Genomic DNA, 21,782 nt, shown 5'->3' with positions numbered 1-21,782 from the left:
AGAACTTCTCTTATACATGGTTACACACTCAGCCCCAAATGGTACCACTTTTCAAGGTTTTCATTTTTTAGAAGTTGCCATGGAGTCAGAGGAGGAGTCAAACCTAGGTTCATGCTTAGCCTTGAAATTTTCAGACTGGTAAGAATGAATTAACCACCCCAACAAATGGAAGGTCCTTTCAGCGACCAGCCCAGGATGAGAGTATGCCTCTCTTAAGCACTTTCTAACTCTTATTGGCAACTCTGCCTCAGGGATAAGAGCTGCTTAATATCATCAGGTAAATACTCCTCCAAAGAGCTATTTACTCTGCCAGATTGCAAATGGCATTTCATTTGTCTTACAATTGGAAGCTAAGCTGAACTTTGAAATTTACCCAGAAAAGTACATTAAAAGGTCAAAAGAAAACCTTTTCCATATTTCTAAATTGTCTTTGTGAAGGTGTTAAAAAAAAATAATCATTGTTACTGTTATAGAGGTCTAACCTTAGGTCAAGTTTTCATCATATATAATTTGTTTAACTTCCTCCACCCCCAATTTCCATTTCTGTGATTGTCCCATTTTCCTCAGGACTCCTTCTAAAGTGTTTTTGCTGATCTCTATGCATTCTGGTTTTCTACTCCATGGCAGCAGCCCCTTAAGGAGTTCAACCAAGTTTTTGTTTGGGTTTCAGTAGTAACAGATGCAGCAATGTAAATAGAATTGTGTTGTCTTGGTTAACAGAATCTGAAATACAACATGGTACAAAAGGAAGGTGGAATCCTCCCTCCTAAGGTCCCTTATGTAATGGATGAAGATTATCACAGAGGCGAAGAGGAAGTCTAATCAGCTGTTAGAGCCTTAATTACATTCCTCTTGGTTGAAATCCCCAAATTACCTAATTGTCACCTGGTTCACATTTGAGCAGTCAGTCCCCCATTCCCCCCCCGCCGCCCCTTCTACTATTCTAATCACCTTTTGGATGCCCAAGTTAGTAGAAGTGAATTCAAATCTCAAGCCTGCAAAGTAGGGCTCATCGCAGCTCTGCTATTAGAGGCATTTTCCATGGTGGAATTCAAGGTTCTTAGAAGAATCAATTCACAGGCAAACTAAGGAAATAAAACTGTCACGCATAAAAGCAAATTGCAAGGCCACCCCGGCTCCTCTTCCCAGTCTCCTGGACTTCACAGGGAAAGGAAATGTTGCTCCTTCCTGAAGGGGAAAGGCTATGCATGTCAGGAGCCAGAACCCAGGTGTTCCAATTCCCAGGCCATCACTCTATCTGCTGCAGGGTACTAATTACCCTCTTCCCAACTGATCCAAGGAGTATTCCCTCAACAAAGCAAGCTGCTCATGTTTGCCTGAATATTTCCCAAAGCAAACATCATGGCAACCTTGTGACCATCAGGCAGTGGTAATGTCCCTGGTCTGTGAAGTTCGAGGCCTGAGCTCAGATCACAGATCTTCTCATGTGCTGTTTGATTTGGGGCAAGTCGCTTAAGTTCCCATTTCCTCGATCTGTAAAATGAGAATGGTAGTGATTTTGTTTTTTCTTGTAGAGTTGTGAGGGTGAGACGAGAAAATGCCTGTTGGGGTGATCACAGTACCTCAATAAATGCCAGTGATTATGCTTGTTAGTTATTCAATAATTATTCTTACAGCCCATGGAGGACTGACTGATACGCAAGTTATACAGTGAAGGACTCCCAAGAGCATGTTCAAAAAATTAATTAGTGATTATGAAAGAGCTCCTTTTTATTTTTGCTGATTTTTCAAGTCTCTGAGGTTATATCATTCCAATGTAGCGCCAAATGAAAGAAAACACTATTAACTGTTTAGCTTATTACCAAAACACATCACTTTTAAGAGCACACAAAGAATTAAAAGTAAACCAAAGAAATAGGACTTCTATCCATCCCCAGGGATCTGGGAACAAAGGAATTCTGGGGGACTGAAGATTATAAATGAACTCCTGAAGAAAATCATAACTCTTTGGTCCAAAGATTTTTCACTTTGAAATCTGAGGTTGAACATGCCTTGCGTTCTCCTGTTGACTGAGTCTCCAGAGGAGAATGGAAACAGATATGCGAGTTGTTCTTAGAAATAACAAAGATCAAAACATATCTCCTTGAATTACCAGATCAGTGCTGGATTCTAAGACAGTTGACGCTGTTATCCATGAAGATCTTAGATTATCCTGAGAGCAGTTATTATAGGAGGTAAAAACAAAAAAATCAACTGCTCCAATGTGAGCTGTGTAACAATTAGGCAATTCTGAAATTTCAACTGAGAGGAATTTAATTAAGGCTTTAATAGCTGATTAAACTCATTTAGATCTGCTGGCAATTGCCATTGGTTATATAAGTAATCCAAGAAGAAAGATTTCCATCTTTTTCTTATGCTGTATTTAATCCTGCCTGTAGCTACAAGTATAATCCTCCTGGTGCTTCTCAAAGTGAGAGTCTTAGACCACCCAGAGTGGAATGACCTAAGATGCTGGTTGAAAAGCCAGGATCCCAGGCCTCATTCCAGATCTACTAATTCCAAAATGCCAGAGATCCAGGTGTATGCATTCTTAGCTAGCCCTCAAAGACATCTGCTTCTTCGTGCTAAAGTTCCATAATCCCACCACCTCCCATCACTGCATTGAAAACAGCACACTGGAAGGAAGTGGGCACTTTACCTCTGTATCTGAAAACCATTTCTTAGTCTTACTCTTCCGGTGGCATCTGAAACCCCATGGCAGTGAAGACAGAGTAAGTTTGACCCACACTTGCTTTCCAGCAAAGTCTTCATAATAGCTTGTGTGTGTATAACATGCAAAGGGAAACTGAGCCTCCAAGGTGACATTTTATTTCTACAGACTAGATGTCTCAGACAAATTTTAGATCAGGTATTGATTGGAAAAAAAAATCGCTGAACTCAATCACAAAGTACTCCAGATAAAATTCAGATCTGCTTTTGGCTTGAAGCAGCAAAATTACTTCTGTGTAAACCTGCAATTAGTTTATGTGTGCATCAGATGAGTGTACAGAGACATGAGTGTGATGCTAATCAATGTTGCTACTTATGCTAAATGTGAACATTAAATCATCTTAAATTTCCTTCATGGGCATTTATCTCATGTCCTTTGGAAGACTTTACATTTCAGGTGGAGAGAAATTAGCTTCCTGTTTGTTTTGTTTTTCCTCCTTAACTTCATATTCCCGAAGAGTTAATTACTCATATTTCTCCAGCTTGAGAGTAAATCACTGCTTATTATCTGGAGTGAAATGTTCTCCGAAGGTTTGCATGCTCAAAGTGTTTGTTTTAAGGTCTGTTTTCCCCGTGGTTATGAAATCACCCAATGAGCTAACCAGGCCCAGACAATCTGAAGCACAGGCAGCCTGAACTCTGCTTCTGTTGTCGGTTTTAATAAATTTCTTCTCTGATTTTTAATTTCGCAATTCCTATTGTGTGTCTCCAAGGAGAGAAGCTGAGTAAACAGGCAATTTTCCTCTTTTAACTTTGAATTCTAAATAAAAATGGATGGTATGCTACAGTGAGAATTAAGTCCAATTCAGCAAATATTTATTGAACTAGGCTGTGGGTGACCACATTACTCTATCCAATGTGGGTCACGTGGTTGAGGAAGACTAATCAGCCAGGATATTCTATAGAACTGTAATTCATGGCCAACTGGGCCCTCAGCCCCCCACCCTACACAATCGGTCTCTCAGTTCTATTGATTTCTACCACTTTGAGTTCACACCAGCCTTGCTTACCACAGAGGCCTTCTGTCATCCAGATTCATGCAACTGCCTACTAGCTTGTCACTCTGCCTTCCAAATCATTTAATACAGACCTTTTCTCTGCACTGCATTGGGAAGACGCATTTCAATACACTTCTAAACAGGGGAATGATGTCAATAAATCTTTATTAAGTTCCGACTCCCACCCCTTACCCATTTCAGTCGCCCATAGGACACACACACAAACTCTCCTGGTCTGGTTCCATCTGAAAGTCACTTCCTGTAGGGAGCATCTTTGGACTGCCTTTCAGATGAGGGAACTCTCTTCTTCAAGAGCATCCTGTGCTTGGTCCCATCATGGCATTTATCTCATTTTATCGCTATTGAACTTTGACTTCTCTCCCACCGGAATGGAACTCTGAGGGAAGGACAGTCCTCTCTGAAAATAGCTTGCTGTTGCAGCCTCAGGGCCTTCAGCAGTGCCTGGCACAATGTAGAGCACCAAATGCAGGTGTATTTGTGAATGGACAAGTGAGGGGGAAAAGAGAAAGTTCTAGAGGCACGGAAGATGCAAACATGCTTTCCACGTGGAGAATTGGCCTTCATGGGAGAATTGGCATTTGAACCCAGCTTGGAAAGAGGGAGTGGGATTTCAGTAGGGGGAGATGATGAAGAGAAGAATTCCAGGCAGAAGAAATAGTGTAGGCATAGGCAGGGCAGGGAAGTGGGTGTTGTCCAGGGTGTGTTTTGTGAAAAGTGTATGCCTCACTTAGTATCTTAGTGTCGTGTGTGTGTGTGTGTGTGTGTGTGTGTGTGTAGAGGTATGAGTGTGTGTGTGTGTGTTAGGTGTGTGTGTGTAGGCGTGGTTGTGTATGTGGGTGTGAGTATATAATGTATAACAAGTTTGAGTAGGTATGAGTGACATGTATATAGGTATATGTTCATGTACAGATGTATAGCTATATGTATACATATGTGTCTAGGTGTGTGTAGATATGTGTATGGAGACATGCATGTATTTTAGTGTGAGACTTTGTATAGGGTGTGTGCAAGAATAAGATAGAGATAGAGAGAGAGAAAGAATAAATAGTGGGAGCGATTGGACCTATATTATAGAGGAGCTTTAATGAAAAGGGGAGTCTGGGTTTGGTTCTGTAGGCAGTATGAGTCATGAGAAGATTTGAGCAAGAGATAAATCTGTCATTTTGGTGTTTAGATATTTGTTTACAGGGTGTGGCTTCAGAGACCAGGAGAACTGTTATGGGGTTATTTTAATTGTCTCTTGTAAGCATTTCATAAATAGATCAAACACTCATAACTCTTTGAAAGAAGAGCCACATACATCTATTAACCTAATTTTTTCCAGCCTTTTTCAGCCTCTGTGACATCTCTCTGAATTTATCCAGACATGAGGGTTATATATTAACTTGAGACATACAGTTTCTGGAGATGAAATTATCTCTGCTCTGAGAACATATTGGCTGAACATTTTGATAAGTAATCACTGCCCTTTCACAAAACTCTTTCTAGGAGCTGAAGAGCAATTAACTTCCTAAAAGCACTGTATTTAAATTTTATTAATAAGAATGGAAAAAATCATTACAAAGTTAATTTCCCCTTATTATATTTCTTTTAGCAAAATCACTTTTCTCCATCAGAGGTCAATTATTTTTCTTTGTCTTCATGACTTCAGTATATTTGCTGAAAACACTCAAAGATTTATCACCAAAATTCAGTTTGTTTTGAAGGTAAAGATTTTCTCCTTCCCACGCAGCCTATTAGGTTGAGTTGGGGATTGTTTGTAGGTACAAAAAAATTCATGATAGAGATGAAAAAAATCTGTTTATAACTTTCTCTTGTGTTTAGGGAGTTTATCAGAATTAAAATTGTGCTAAAAATGGTGCCTAATACATACTAAGCGCCCAGTGAATGCCAGCTTTTACTGTTATAAGAGCTCAAGCTATGCTATCACAAATTTATTGCCCTCTTCTATTTCTTGAATGTATTCATTCTTCAATAGGCTGTTCTCTCATGACTCCTTTGTCCTAATAGTCCTAGCAAAAGTCCCGGGGAAAACTCTCATCAACTCAGCTATGTCACATGCACATCTCTGAACCAATCACTGTGGCTGGGAGGACTAAGTGCACTGATTTGCCAAATAGAAGACGTGTGCCTATTCTTGAAATTGGGTTCAGGCATCTCTCTGGGGAAAATCAAAATGCTGTAACCAAAACATGGGAAATGATTGACAGTTAGGCAAAACAGCAAAAAGCTATCATAAAATCCTTAGGGAAATAAGAAAAAAGCATGATTGATGGCTAAAATCACCAACGTGGAAAAAACTGTGCCCAAATCAAACTAAAGTTAAAACAGTTTTTTCTTTGTTAATATGAGATCAAACACTCATATCTCTTTGAAAGAAGAGCCACACACTTCTTTGTTAATTTAAACAAAGACAAAATAGCAACACAAAGCACATAGTGTTGGGCAATCCTCTGTGGGCTTTGCATATAGGGACCAATTTAGTCCTTGCGGAAATCCTACAAGTGATACAATTATCATCATCCCACTTTTCAGATGATAAAACTGAGGCAAAGAAACATTAAGCAGTTTACCCAATGGCACGACTGGTAAGTGATACAGCTAGGATTTTATACCAGGGTGGTTGGCTCTAGAGTTCACACTCCTAGCAACTCTGCTGCTCTGTTTCCTTGAGAACGTATTTGTTATTTAAAAACATTCTCCCTTTTAAATAAAAAACGTTGAATACACTTTCTAGGTTAGAATCATTTTACATTTACAGAAAAATTGCAAAGATAGTCTGGTGAGTTCTCATATGCCTAATGCCCAGTCTCTCTGATTATTGACACCTGACATTAGTATGGTATATTTGTCACAATTAATGAACTGATTGATACATTATTGTTAACTAAAGTTCATGCTTTATTCAGATTTCCTTCATTTTTATTTAAGCCCTTTTATATTCTCATGATATCTGATCCAGGGTACCATATTACATGTAAGTATAATATCTCCTTAGGCTCCTCTTGGCTATGACAGTTTCTTAGATTTTCTTGTTTTTGACAGTTTTGATGAGAACTGGTAGGATTTTCTAGAATGCTCTTAAGTTGGGATTTTTCTATTGTTTTCTTATAATTAAACTGAGGTTATAGACTTATATAGGAAGACCACTATACTATTCACATCATATTAAGTATGCACACTATTGGAATGACATTACTGTCAGTATTGGCTTTGATCATCTGGCTGAGGTGGTTTTGTCAGATTTCTGCCTTGTAAAGTTAGTCATTTTTTCTTCAGCAAAAACTTCTAGTTGCATTTCTTCACTGATTTTGAAATGAGTCCTGGGTTCAAATTCTGCTTCTAAGACTCTCAAACCATGTAAATTGACAAGTCGCTAAAATGCAAAGCCTCAGTTTCCTCATCTGTGAAATGGAGATAATAAAAGTAGCTTGTTATTAATTGATCTATTTTTAGGAATGCATGAATTAATATTTAAATCTCTCAAAATGGTAGAAACAGAAATACTTATTTTTATCACCTCATGTAATCTTTACAACAACTTTGTGAGGTTATTTTAATTTTTAAAATATGAAAAAACTAAATTTCAAAGAGAAAGGTAGTGTTTAAGCAGTGCTCTAGGTTTTCACTGACTGAGATTAAATTCCTGCTATGATCCTTATGATCTGACCTGAGCAAGAAACTTGATCTCTTTAAGTCTCAATTCTCCCATGATGCAATGAGGATAATTAGAGTCATCCACCTCCAAGAGTTGCTTTGAGGATTAAGACATATAATACACGAAAAACCCTTAGCATGATTCCTGGAAACACATAGTAAAGCTCCAATAAATATTTAACAATTGACTTTGTCATTATTGTCCAAGGTGTCCCAGCTAGAACTAGAGAAGTCAGGATTTGAACTCATGCTAAAGAGAATGAGGAAGAGTCAGCACTGAGTGGAGCTCCAGATATGCAAACCACTGGTTTTGGTGCAGCATGGAGGAATCCTAACTAAGAGGGCTCCATTGTGAAGGAGAGAGGAGAGGGGTTTTGTAGCAATGATGTCGATTCCTAAAAAACCCGTAGAATCTCTATATGCACATACACGTTCATGTGTCCAATACACATACACCAGTGTGCTTGCCTGTTCTGATCATTTATAAATCTAGCCAGAAGTTTAGCAAGATGTCTTGGAACTTCACTTTCCCTCTGAGCTCCAGAAATAGGAACATGTGGTGGACGATGACTGCATCATTTCACTTGCTCTGATGCGTTGAAAACTTAAACTACTGAAAGTAGTGCTGAAGGAAATGTGGTGCAACCTTGGTATTGGCTCACTCTTCTAAGTATCTCACATGAGTCAGGACTGCCGATATAAAGTTACAAACTCAGCTGAGTGTGGTGTGCCTATTATGGAGGAAATTGGGAATGGGAAAAGGTCCAGTTTAGAGAATTGCAGAAGAGTCACTATCAGGTCCAAAACGGGAGCAGAGAGAGAAAGAGATTGGAGGCTGCTCTCTTCAGAGTGCACAGGGTTCTTTCATTTTAGACACAACCCCTAGAGAAAGGTACTTAGAGCATCCATATTCCATGTTCACTTAATGCCTGTGGAAATGGAGGCAAGCAGATATAATAAGGTGATTGAAACTGAGACTCTTTGACTCTCAAATCTGGGTTTAACCTATTAGATCTTGTTCTCTCCTTGAATACTTCAGAGTGACTGGAGTTCTTTTTAAAATGGTGTTAGCATGATAATATTTGCTTTCTCTGGGGACATATAATATTCAGAGGCTATTCACACAGCCTTCTCAATGGCTCTGAGTCTGGGAGGCTGAAGTTGAAGAAAGAGCAGGGGAGAGAACAACAGTTCCTTGATACTTCATATTTTGCTGAGGATGCAAGTTTCCAAAGCTAAGGCACATATGGACACATTCATCATTCTGCTAGCATCTTCTGACTTATGGAAATTTTTTAGAAATTGAGGCTGTTCATTCATTTCACCAACTACCTATTAAGTTTCTCCATGTGCCATTCTCTGAGTTAGAAGCTGTGAACGTCAAAACCAATCACTATAGACATAAAACTTCTGCTAGATTGGGAAATCGTAGTCTAATAAGTAAAACAAACACATGAATACATAGACTGTTAAGGTATAATATTGTTAAGCAAATGAATATTAGTTATTAAAATCAAATTAAGGATTGATGAATGAATTATATGGTGTCTGGCGTTTCCTTTGATATAATATGGGAGGAGTGGGTAGGCGTATAAATGAAACAAGATTGATCATGAGTTACTAATTATTGAGGCTGAGTAATAAGAATGTGGAGGTTCAATATACTATTTTACTTTTGTACAAGTTTTATAAATTCTATAATTTAAAAAAGTTGAATTGAAGGAACAAAGAGCTTCCACCTCCAGGGAGATTGCATATGGATATAGATCCATGATGACTTTCATCTATCCCTTTCCATTCTGTTTGTCTAGATTAACTCTTAGTTCATTTAGGCTGCTATAACAGAATGCCATAGGCTGGGTGGCTTTTTGACCACAGAAGTCTCTTTCTCACAGTTCTGGAGACTGGGAAGTTCAAGTTCAAGGCACCAGCAGATTTAATGTCTGGTGAGAGGCTGCTTCCTGGTTAATAGACAGTCATACTTGTGTTGCATCCTCATTCTGCGGAAGGGCCAACGGAGCACTTTGTATACTAATGCCATGTACAAGGGCTCTGCCTTTGTGACCTGATCACCTCTCAAAGACCTCACCTCCTAATACCATCATATTTGGGGTTAAGATGTCAACACATGACTTTTGGGGTGACAGATATTCAGTCTTATAGCAAATCCCTAGGGTAAATCCCAACTTCTTAACAGGACCTACCATTGTCTGCATCATCTGGTGCCAGCCTGTCTAGAGTGCTTTCTCTTTCTTTATTCCTCCTACCCCTGCCCCATTCCAACTCATTCTGCATTTCCAATCTCAGCATAGGTGCCACCTCCTCAGGAAAGACTTCTCTGATTTCTTTTCCCCTATATGCTCCCTTAGACCCATGTTTCATTTCTTCCTCCCACCTTGCACAAATGTATGTTTTTGTGTGATTATTTGATGCACATCTTCCTAATTAGCCTAAAAATTCCATGCAGTCACAAATTTTGTTGCATACACGACAGTATTTTCAGTGTTTAGCTCATTACTTGGCATATAGTAGCCACTCAATAAATACTTACGGAATAAATGAATCTCTGTTAAACATGTCTACAAACACTGGACTCAGTTACATTCCCTTGGAATGAGAATATAGGAAGGGAAAGTGATGAATGTCTGTTCTTCCCAATGTGATATGTACAATTGAGTACTTGGGATTTTGGGTATTTGGAATGGGGTACTGAGAAGTCTGTCAGACTCAAAGAAGGAGGTTAGTGTTCTCTGGATCTAGGGTGGAAAGTCTACAGCAGCTTCAGCTCCTGATCAAGCTCTTTCTGCCCACCACTCACCTTCATCCTCCTTGACTGACCCATGGGCACTTTACTTGGATGTGTCAGGAAGGGGGAGTGGAACTTGGAGAATATTTAAGATGTTATTGTACCCTGGGAACTCATCAGCTTTTGCAATTCCTCTTTCCATGAGTCAGCCTTGGACTGGAACTTTTGTCTGACTCCCATGGTGTAGGGTTTTTGATGTGATCAATGACACCACCAAAGATTCTGCTAAATGGTCTTTGCCTTAATTTGTGTTATCTTGGGATTTTACATGTGTATACAAGGAAAGAAGACTTTTGGAGCTATAATTTGGTTACTGCAGATCAATCAGCAGAAGCACTGTGTACATAGTGAGAAAGCACTTTTGGGTTTAGACAGTCCCATGTTATAACTCTAGTTCCACCACTTATTTGCTGTGTGAGTTTGGGCAAGTAACATAACCTCTCTGTGTTTCAGTTTCCTGAACTGTGAATTTGGAATAGTAATTTTTGCTATGTAGAATTTGAGAGAATTAAACTAAGTGGTGATGTTGACACATTTCCTGGTATACAAAAAAATTTTTTTTAATTATAGAATCAAAATGCTGTGGTGAAGAAAGGTACAAAGTTCTATATCACTAGGGAAAGCAAGGATGACTTTACAGATAAGATGATAGTTGAACTGTGTCTTAACTGCCAACAACAATAATAGCAGTCACCATATATGTTATGTGCCATGCTAGGTTCTGTGCTTCATGGTTTCAGCACATTTTTGGCTCATTCAGGCCTCACTACTGTCCTCAAAAGCATACCTTGTTGCTTCTACATTTTATAGCTAGAGAATGTGAAACTCAAAGAAGTTAAATGACTTTCTACAGGCTGTGCATATAATGAGTGCAGCCGGCAGTTCTATTTGACTTCAGACATCATTCTCTTACCTGCTGAACTGCCCAGCCTCTCTTGAAGGTTGTGTCTGAGCTTTCCAGTATAAATGGAAAGAAGAGGGGTTGGCACAACATGTTCCAAAAGGAAAAGCTTATGTATCTCTTTAAATATATATTATTTTATATATTTATATAATATATGTTATATATTATTATAATATTATTTATATATTATTTTAGATTCAGGGGGTACATGTGCAGATTTGTTACATGGACATATTGCATAGTGGTGGGGTCTGAGTTTCTTGTGCACCCACCAGCCAAATAGTGAACACAGCACTCAATAGGTAATGTTTCAACCTTCACCTCCCTTCCAAAGTCCCCCTTTTGGAGTCCCCAGTGTCTGTTGCTCTCATGTGTACCAGTGATTAAGCTCTTATCTACAAGTGAGAACAGGCAGTATTTGGCTTTAAGTTTCTGGATTAGTTCACTTAGGATAATGGTCTTTATCCATGTTGCTGCAAAGGACATGACTTTGTTATTTTTTATGCTTTGTAGTATTTCATGGCATATGTATACCATATTTTCTTTATTCAGTCAATCATTGATGGGCACCTAGATTGGTTCCATAACTTTGCTATTGTGAATAGTGCTGCTGTGATAAACATATGCGTGCAGGCACCTTTTAAATGTAATGATCTCTTTTCCTTTGGGTAGATACCCATAGTGGGATTGCTGGGTCAGATGATAGTTCTGTTTTTAGTTCTTTGAGAAATATCCATGCTGATTTCCGTAGAGGTTGTACTAATTTACATTCTCACCAATAGTGTATGAGTATGCCCTTTTCTTTACGTCTTGGCCAACATCTTGTTTTTTGACTTTTTAATAATAACCATTCTGACTGATGTGAGATGATATCTCATTGTGGTTTTAACTTGCATTTCTCTTAAGATTGGTGATGCTGAGCATTTTTTTCATGTTTGTCGGACACAAAATCTTGTATGTCTCTCTATTTGTATATGTTAATCTTTTTGGTCTGTGTCCTGAAGCTAGCTGAGCGTTCCAAGAAGGTGAGAAGCATTCTGCTTAATCCATCATTTTTCCCAGGCTGGTGCTGGCACATAGTACGTCTTTAACAAATCTATGTTGAATGAAGGAAGAATTTGATGGGCTTACCATGCTCCTAGGCCTGTGTTACACATCACAGCAGGGGTAGATGAACATGTTTGTTTGACCCAATCACTGACCTTTCTATCTTAAAAAGGAAGATCTACATGTAGCTGGACAATTTTTAAATTAGCCATACAGGATGTTTCTTTCCAGCCAGCCAGCAAGGATTTTCCAGCCCAAGCATTGAGGTAATCTCAGAGAACACCGATTCTCTTCCTTGCCCAACCTTATCACCTCTCCTGGTGTCCAGCATGCTCAAGTTTTCTTTAAGAGTCTGAGATTCATTTCTGGTGACACTGACGTTACAGGAGGAGAGGTGAGTGGGTCATGTCAGCACAGACAAGCCTGGAGTCGGTACTTAGCTTTTTCAGACAAGGCATTTTCCTTGCGGTTGGCATCACAAATGAAGTGCTGACCTGTGGTGTCAAGCCATCGCGTGTGGGAGCAGGAGGAGAAGGGAGAGAGCGCACTGCGGGGGTAGCTTTCTCCCGGCAGGTATGCGAATAGGGCCCATAAACTGTCAAATGAAATTAAGGTTCAAAACATACAGCCTTCAATTTGATTTCAGGAAGATGCTGACTGCTGCTCGGAGGGAATACAATCGATTCTATTTTGACAGGCCTTGATGTACGCTAAGCAGTAACAGTCTCCATTCTGTGCTGGATTAATGAAAATTTGCCTTAATTTGCAACCCTAATGAAACCGTCTCTGGGGTGGAGACGATGCTTCTGATTTGCCCAACTGCTCCGTCCCCTTTGTGTTCTCTCACTCTCAGTCCTCCCCACCTTTTCACGCCTCGACTTTATCTTCTCTCCTTTCCTCTTTTTCTTCTTTTTTTCTTTTTGTCTTCTCTCCTCTGTACTTAAAAAAAGAGTATGGCATCCCCCCATGTGTCTTGCTTGTCACGCATTGCTTGATTTAATTCTCACGACATCCTTAGGAAGTAGGTAGAATTGTGCCCATTGTACAGATGGGAAAATGGAGGCCCATCATGATGAAGAGGCTGCCTAGAGTTGTCACAGTTAGCAAGTGAGTCAGCAAGTAAAAGAATTGGAGATTCAAACCCAGACATCTCTGATTCTAAAAGTTCATGCTATTTCAATTACATTAGCTGTCCTGAACTCTGGCAGAACATTAGAACCACCTGGGGAGTACTAAAAGTATCAGTGCCTGGGTACCACCCCCAGAGATGCATATGAAATTCCTCTGGGGTTGGGATGGCTGGCATGGGAAACTGCCCAGTATTCTGTTTTTCCCTTGATGCCCAGTTTTCTTAGCACAGACGTGGATGCCTGTGTTGAGATATGTAGCAAAGGGCCCTTGAGACAGACAGATTTCTTCCTCTGTGTCGCCTGTGGGGAGGACTTGCCTTTTGCCAAATCAGTGGTGCAAGAAAGCACAGGTGTGTCTTTGTGCTTGTGATGCAGGTGGGCAAGTGGGAAAACCAGACGCTGAGCCTGAGGCACGCCGTGTGGCCAAGGTACAAGTCCTTCTCTGACTGTGAGCCCGATGACAACCATCTGAGTATCGTCACCCTGGAGGAAGCCCCGTTTGTCATAGTGGAAGACATAGACCCGCTGACTGAGACGTGTGTGAGGAACACTGTGCCGTGTCGGAAGTTCGTCAAAATCAAGTGAGTGCAAGGATGCTGTCGGCCGAATGCACCCAGTCCTTTAAAACAGCACCTATCAGTGATGATAACATTATCTATCATTTAGTCGTAACATGAGATGTAAAATATACTCTATTATCATAGGTAGAACTTAATAATTGATTTTTAACATACTTAAATAAATGCCTGGAGAGGCCCCAAGGTTGCATGCATTTAATTCCAACAGCAATATGAAGAAGATAGTTTTGCCTGTTGAAATATGATAAATTTGTGTTAAGAGAAGATTGAGAAACATGCCCAAAGCCATTCAGTTGGGAAATGGAAGAGGTGGGACTCAAACACTGGTCCAGCTGATGCTTTATAACCCTTATGGCAAATCAACCCTCTTCAGTCTTTTTAAAAATAAGTATTTCCTTTCCACTTTTCTGGCTGTCCCTTCCCCATCCCCAGCAACTTGCTCTTCCTCCCATTTCTTTTATATTTCACAGATCCATGCTTCTCAAAACTTTAAAAATCTCTCCACTTGGGGATGGGCATCTGTACCTGTGACTTTCTGAGAGGTTCCAGGTGTGAAGTGAATGTTTGGTGGTTTCCCAGCTCCCTGGCAGCGAGCCTGCCTTGCACGGTGTCCTTTCCTCTTTTGTAATGACTAAAGAGCCGACATTGTGGATCAAGGGTCTTCCTAACTCACGCATCCTTTGGGGACACAGAAAGCTCCATGGCTAAGTCCAAGGCCCTGATTATGGTCTTTCCTAAGGCAAACATAAGAAAAAAAACCACCCCTCAAAGGGGGGCTAACAACAACAAAAAAGGCCTACTGTTGGGTGGAAGTCTATTTTTTATTCTGAGTATTTTCTGATCACCTCCTTTCCCCTGGCCGGTTCTTACTTGCCCTTTAAGTTTAGCCACTGTCTCTCCAAGCTAGGTTACTATCTCTACCTTATCCGCTGTCTGTACAGTTTATCATTTGTCTGTTTTGTCCCCTGGTTTGTGAGCTGCTTACAAATAGTAATGGGACTTACTAATCTTCGTATCCTCAGTTACAAGGACAGAGCATGATACACCAGTGCTTGTTTCATGACTTGATGGCGAACAGATACTTTTACTTCCATATTCCAAACTCTAACCTCAGTCATGATTACATGAGACACAAGTCCCCAGATCTTATGATTTGGGATCAGGGTATATTTTTAAGAAATATATAATTGCTAAATGTACTGTGAAGACACTCTTTGGTTTGGAGAAAAATTTATCAGTGAGGTCATTAAAGTCAGCCTCTCTGGTGTTGACATTCTGAATAGATCATGCAATAAATAAATACACCCTTCCTAGATAGTCCCTCTTCCCACCCAGTGCTCCCACTGAGGCTTCTGGGGCTGGAACTTTTGTTTGTAAACAGTTTCCCAGCCTCTCTTCCCCTGGGGATGGGGAGAAGGTGAGACACACCAAGGAAGGACAAGCAGGCAGCTCTATTTTATGGGCATGACTGTTTTAATGATTTTTGAATTCCTTTGCAACAAAATTACACAGATATTGCCAGAAATAAAATTATAGAAAAGTGTAAATAAGTGAATAAGCACAGTTTACATGTTAGGCACAGTCCTAGGCACAGGCAATACATGAATGAACTGGATGACAAAAACCTAGGACCTTGCAGACACAGTTAAAAAACAAGTCAACCAATGAAGGAACAGGCAACTCCATGGTGTGATAAACCTTGTGCAGGATGTAAACATGGAGGTGTAAGAAGAGAGTGAATTGGGATATGGGGCTATTCTAGCTCATACATGTAAGGTTTAAGGGGATATACAAAGGATGAGAAGGAGTCAGTCATGTGAAAATCTTGAGAAAGAAAGTCTTCCAGATAGAGGGAACAACAAGTGCAAAGGCCCTGAGGAGGGAAGGAGCTTGGGAAACAGAAGGCAACTTAGAACAATGCTAGAGCGTGAGGATCTGCAGGGGATGGTGGGGATCATGTGCAGGAGTTGGAGGGTCTGATCTGGGTGAGTCTTCTTCGAGCAGAACTAGGTCAGATGAAGAAAGCAAAGTGGCTGGCACAAAGCCAAGCCTGTGATCTCAGTAGGACAACTCCTCTAGGATAAGAATGCCCCTATGTTTCAACAGGGCCAATCAAGTGCTTCAAAGTAAATAACAGGGGTTTAAAATCGTTCAAATCAAAAGCCCTGGAGCTGAAAACAAGTAGGTCCCCAAGTCCCCAGTCACATTTGTATAAAGAAAAGGTACTAGAATAAAGCACTCTCTTTAACAGAATTGACTTTTCTGCTGAAGACAATACACAGCTTAACAGGTCCACATTCACAATTTTGGTTTCTGTGGGGAGGTAGTAGCTTGAAGATTTCTTTTTTCCACTTGGGGACATGCAAAGTGTACTGCGTGTTTAGGTGAAATGAAAGTCTTTGGCTTATGTGAGAGCAATAGAAAATTACTAGTATCCACTAATCCCAACATAAACACAGATTCGATCAACTGCATTTCCCAAAGGTAACATCTCCAAGGCTAGCTGATCGGTTGCAAAAAGGATTCCTGTTAGATAACATGATTGGATTTGTTTTCTTGGGTTTATTTTCCCAAGGAAACCCTTTTTGTTTCTTACTTCCAGTAAGTGGTGGGATCTTGAGGGCACACATTCTAAAAAAACAGGTAGGTCGGGTGTGGTGGCTCACACTTGTAATCCCAGCACTTTGAGAGGCCAGGGTGAACAGATTGCTTGAGATCAGGAGTTTGAGACCTGGGCTATGTGTGAAGACCTTGTCTCTACAAAAAATAGAAAAAGTTAGCCGGGCATGGTGGTGCACACCTGTAGTCCTAGCTGCTCGGGAGGCTGAGGTGGAAGGATCCCTTGAGCCCTAGGAGTTTGAGGCTGCTGCGAGCCATGATTGTTGTGGTTGTGTCACTGCACTCCAGCCTAGGCAACAGAGTGAGAACCCAACTCAAAAAATAAAAATTAAATTAAAAACGAATCATACTTTCCTTCTAGTCTGTTAGTTGGGTGGTAAAGATGTGGAGAGAAAATTGGAAATATCACTTAGCCTGATATGTAAGGAGAAATGGCCATAATGTCAATTAAACCCCCAACTGTCAAACCGTTGGTGGGAAGAAAGGAAATTATTTTTAAGTGCTTACGTTTATTTTGTTTAGTCTTCCCAAGTACCCTGCAAAGCAAGCATCAGCATTCTTAATTTAGGGCTGAACAGACTAAGGCCCTGTGAAGGATGAATCTTGTCTGAGCCTCTGTGGTTGACAGAAGCCAATCCGGGACCCGAACCCAGTTTTTTCTGACTCGCATGACCATGCTCGTGTCCAGCGGCTACATTGGGAAACTGTAGGGCCAGTAAACTAGAATGTGTTGGATTCCTTTCCCCATATTTGTTTTATGAGTCATTCCTCCTTTTGGGTGGTGGTGGAATGCTGAGACAGTTGCATGGGGACCATTTCTCAGATGTCTGTGTAGTTAAATCACATCCCCTGCACACCCACACAAGGGCTGTCATAGGAACCAACAGAAGTTCCCAATTACAAGCTGGTCTGTGGTTCCATAATTACTGTGGTATATTCAACTATTGCGTTTATTGCCTGTCTATTTCATCCTGTGTCCCCAGGGACCCAGTTTCACGTTTTGCAGACAGTAGGCACTTAGTAGGTGCCTGTTGGGTGAAAATGCATCAGTGATGATATATATTGAGAAATATACTTTGTGCTCAGGAATGTGGGGGATAATTAACTTGTAAATTGACTGAGGTTTTCAGCAAGGCTGAAGAATGCCTCTATATGCCTGTGACCCTGAATCTTAAACCTGGGGTGTTTGTAAAATCTGTCTAAACCATCCTAGGAATCTTGACCAGGTGAAGAAAGAGGCTGTGAATAGGAGAAGAAGGCAAGGAACAGAGAGTGCAGGAGACACAAATGAGCAGACATAAGAAAGAGGCATCAATGTGTGGTCTACAGTGGTTAGGAAGAAGAAGAGCGAACTTGACTTTGACACATTTTTTCAGAGCCACATAAATCAAGAAGGAAATGGTGTCTGGGCATTTCATTAATTGAATATGCTTAGGACACATTTCTGTCATAGTTATAACAGTTTTAACTCCAACCTGACTTTTTCCATCCTGGGTAATTGGTAGAGATGGAGCAGCACTTGCCTCCTATGACTCTGCAGCACTAAGTTCACCAATCATGATATGCAAATATATACAGATGTAACCTCCCACTCTACCCAAGCTGAGGATGGTGGGTTAGAGCAGGTCTATGAGTCTCTAGGCAAGAGAGCACAGTCTCCATAGTGGTTTTGGCTAACGGAAGCATGTGATTGAGTAGAGGTCATGGGCAGGATAGGAGGGTTGTTAGTGGTAAAGATAGAAATTCGGGATAGGTGATCTGTGATCCTGAGGTAAGGAAATGCATTGAAAAAAAGGTGTCACTTGCAACCCATGTCAATTACTCAAAATTATATTGTCAAATCTGTCCACCTTCATGGGCATAGATATTAATATACATGAGTGGTACTTGATGTGTGTGTGTTTCCAATCACATAAGTAGTACATACTTACTAGATAATTTGAAGAAAAAACCCTAACCATATGAAAAAGGAGAAAAAAAATTTCCACCACTCAAAAATTGCTATGCTTCATATTGCATTGTTTTTTCTATACAGTTATTTCATAAGCTCAGTTTTTATATATGTGATTATTCTATTTGTACCTCTCTGTAACCTACTTTTTTCATGATATGCAAATGTAAGTATTTTCTGTTATGATGTTGTATTTCCATAAACATCATTTTAGTGCTTAGGTAACATGCCAATGTGCAAATGTGCTAAGAACAGAAGATTCAGACACACGTTTCATGATGTGCATGACTGAGAGTCAGGATTGAACTTGTAGGATGCCTCAGTGCAAGGGAGAGTCAAGCGTATTGTCTAGAGGGAAGTTGATTACCCTGCATGAATTGTTTAAAGACCTTTTGCTATCAATCAGATAGACCAGTGCTCTCTTCCTTTTTAAAGGTATTTCCAGTTTGTGTGGGTGTCCTCTGAATATGATTTGTTCAGACGAATGAGGCAGGGTGACTGGGGCAAAGCAACAAGTATAACCTTGACAGATTATAACACAGCCTTTGAGATAGCAATGCTTTCTACATTTTAATAGGGCTTCTTTCCTGATTAAGGCCATTGCTTTGTAAAAGTGTCACCTTTTACACTTCATGTCATGTAAGTAGGTAGGGAAAATGTTATGAATGAGCTCTCGTGTCACATTTGGCTCCATCAAGAGAAGTTAAGTCCAGGGACTCAGACATGGGGTAGAACCCAGGTCTCCTGATTCTTAGCTGAGGAATTTTCTAGATGCCTTCTCTTCTTCCCTTGGGTTTCAAGCCTCTGTAATTATAGGATGAAGCAAAACCCTGCTTCACCTGAGAATTTTACATCCTCCTCTCTTTCATTTTCCGGTAAGTTTTTGCGATTCAGTTGAGATCAGGTGACTAAACTCTGGTCTAAAGAGGGTGTGTATATTATAAACTATTAAAAATAAGAGTTGGTAACTCTTACCTGGTTTACAGGAGTGCAAATACCACCTCATTTAGAGAAATGACATGAAGATTAATTTAACCACTAGTATAAAGCATTTAGGATAGCGCCTAGAAAATAATAATTACTCAGTAGATGTTAGCTGCTGTCATGATAACTGCTATAATTAAGAACACTTTCTACTTTTGCTATCATAAACTCACCGCATGTCCTTGGAAAATCTACTTCCCCTCTTTAATCCTCAATTTCCCATCTGAAAAATAGTGGAAGAGCATAGCTAGTGATGTTGAACAAACCTTCCAGTACTAACATTCTGTCATCTTGGACTTTTCTTTACAGCAATTCAACCAACGAAGGAATGAATGTTAAAAAATGCTGCAAGGGGTTCTGCATTGATATTCTGAAGAAACTTTCCAGAACTGTGAAGTTTACCTACGACCTCTACCTGGTGACCAATGGGAAACATGGCAAAAAAGTTAACAATGTGTGGAATGGAATGATCGGTGAAGTGAGTTACCTTTTCTTTTCTTTTCTTTTTCTTTTTTTTTTTGAGCTGGAGTCTCACTCTGTCGCCCAGACTGGAGTGCAGTGGCCACTCCCGGCCACCGCAGCCTCGACCTGCTGGGCTCCAGCAATCCTTTCGCTTCAACCTTCCAAGTAGCTGGAACTACAGGTGCACGCTACCACACCCGGTTAATTTTTTGTTTTATTGTAGAGATGAGGTCTCACCAAGTTGCCCAGGTGGGTCTCGAACCCGCGGGCTCAGGCAATCCACTCACCTCAGCCTCCCAAGGTGCGGGATTACAGGCTGAGCCACTGAGCCCGGCTGAGTTACCTTTTCATCCCCCCAGGTCTCCTTCAGACTCAGGGTGTAGGGCTCTCAAGGATGTTGGCGGGAAAAGTAAAGGTGATATTTTTATTGTCTGTGCATCCAGGTGGTCTATCAACGAGCAGTCATGGCAGTTGGCTCCCTCACCATCAATGAGGAACGTTCTGAAGTGGTGGACTTCTCCGTGCCCTTTGTGGAGACTGGAATCAGTGTCATGGTTTCAAGAAGCAATGGCACCGTCTCACCTTCTGCTTTTCTAGGTGTGTGAACTTTATAGTGACTATTGCTTTCCTTCAAAGACCTGTAGGTATCTTGTTTGCTCACAGGATGAGACCAGGCAGGACCTTATTCAGTTTTATTTGACCTCATCAGTGTATTTCAGAGCACACTGCATTTGAATTGCCCCCCACCCCACCCCACAGTTCACATCTTTCATTTATCTTCAACTTGAAAATATCTACTGAAAAAAAATACTATCACATATTCAGATACTGGTCTTGACTCTGTAGGATATAAATTAATAGATATATTGCTTTGAGCCTTGAAAACATTTTAAAAATAAATCTGTCTGTCCACAGTTACTTTAAATCAGCCCATAAATCTTTATTTGTCATCCATATACCCATCCTCCATCCCACATAGAATGAGAGTCATTTATTTGCTAGGTGTAAGAGTGAAAATAATGATGACTGCACAATGATTTATGCCAGTATTCTGATAAAAAAAATAGAAGTAGTCAGAAGAGTATAAACTGATTTAAAATTAATGGAATCATATTTTAAATGCGGCAATCCATTAAGCCAAATAGTTTGTAAAGCAGGCAATTCTTTTGACACATTTTGACCACTGCATAAATTTGTGTTGTTACATAAGAGGTAATTTTTTTAAATAAAGGAAGAGTTATATTTTCTATCATCTGGTTTTCTTTAGCACTGTAGCTGTGTATACATTAGGCAATCTGGCTAGAGTAGTAGAAACTTCATGGAACATAGCCAGGCACTATTAATTTTTGTCTTTAAAAGGAAGTGTTGTATTGACTGTCTGGTTATCAAAATGATTTTTCAATAGCAGCCATCTTGTTAAAGATCATGGAATTCAGGTGATTAATTCCCTCTTGGCATTCCTAAAGAAGTGAATTTGTCCCAAATTTGGGAAAGTTAAAACTAGCCTTAATCTCTAGCAGGAAACTGAATGAGAGAAGGAAAACGATCACATTAGGGTCAATTAAATTTCTTTTATTTTTCCAGAGGCAAAAAACACTTCATCTATTAAAGAAAATTGCAAATTAGAATCAATCTGTGGACACCAGTTCCCAGTCCGTAGCCTTATGCTTCCACTGTCTTCATTTATACGTAATGTCCTTCATCATCTTGTTACACATGTAGGCTTCATTCTCTTGAGTGAAATGTTGGCTAACAGGATTTTGGATACTGCCTAACTTACAGAGGCATATGGATTTACTGTTTTCATTTTTGATAATCTATTTAAGCTGCTGAAATCCTTGCCACTCGCTGGATTTGATTTTGTGCTCATTGCTTCAATTTTTATAACCTTTGTT

The 21,782-nt window shown here is 40.1% G+C and overlaps 1 protein-coding gene across 1 annotated transcript in view; it reads left to right on the top strand.

Annotated features, from left to right (window-relative positions):
* GRIN2A (glutamate ionotropic receptor NMDA type subunit 2A) overlaps positions 1-21,782 on the top strand; it is a 174,812-nt gene that overhangs the window by 69,951 nt on the left and 83,079 nt on the right. Inside the window, exons 3-5 of the mRNA XM_008054853.2 lie at positions 13,669-13,874; positions 19,735-19,903; positions 20,331-20,484. Of these exons, the coding sequence (XP_008053044.1) occupies positions 13,669-13,874; positions 19,735-19,903; positions 20,331-20,484 (529 nt within the window). The remainder of the gene's footprint in view (positions 1-13,668; positions 13,875-19,734; positions 19,904-20,330; positions 20,485-21,782) is intronic.

Source organism: Carlito syrichta, unplaced genomic scaffold, assembly GCF_000164805.1.
Source record: "Carlito syrichta isolate Samal-C Ts95f unplaced genomic scaffold, Tarsius_syrichta-2.0.1 Scaffold301551, whole genome shotgun sequence".
NCBI classification, from domain to species: domain Eukaryota; kingdom Metazoa; phylum Chordata; class Mammalia; order Primates; family Tarsiidae; genus Carlito; species Carlito syrichta.
This window is presented reverse-complemented; position numbering and strand designations above follow the sequence as displayed.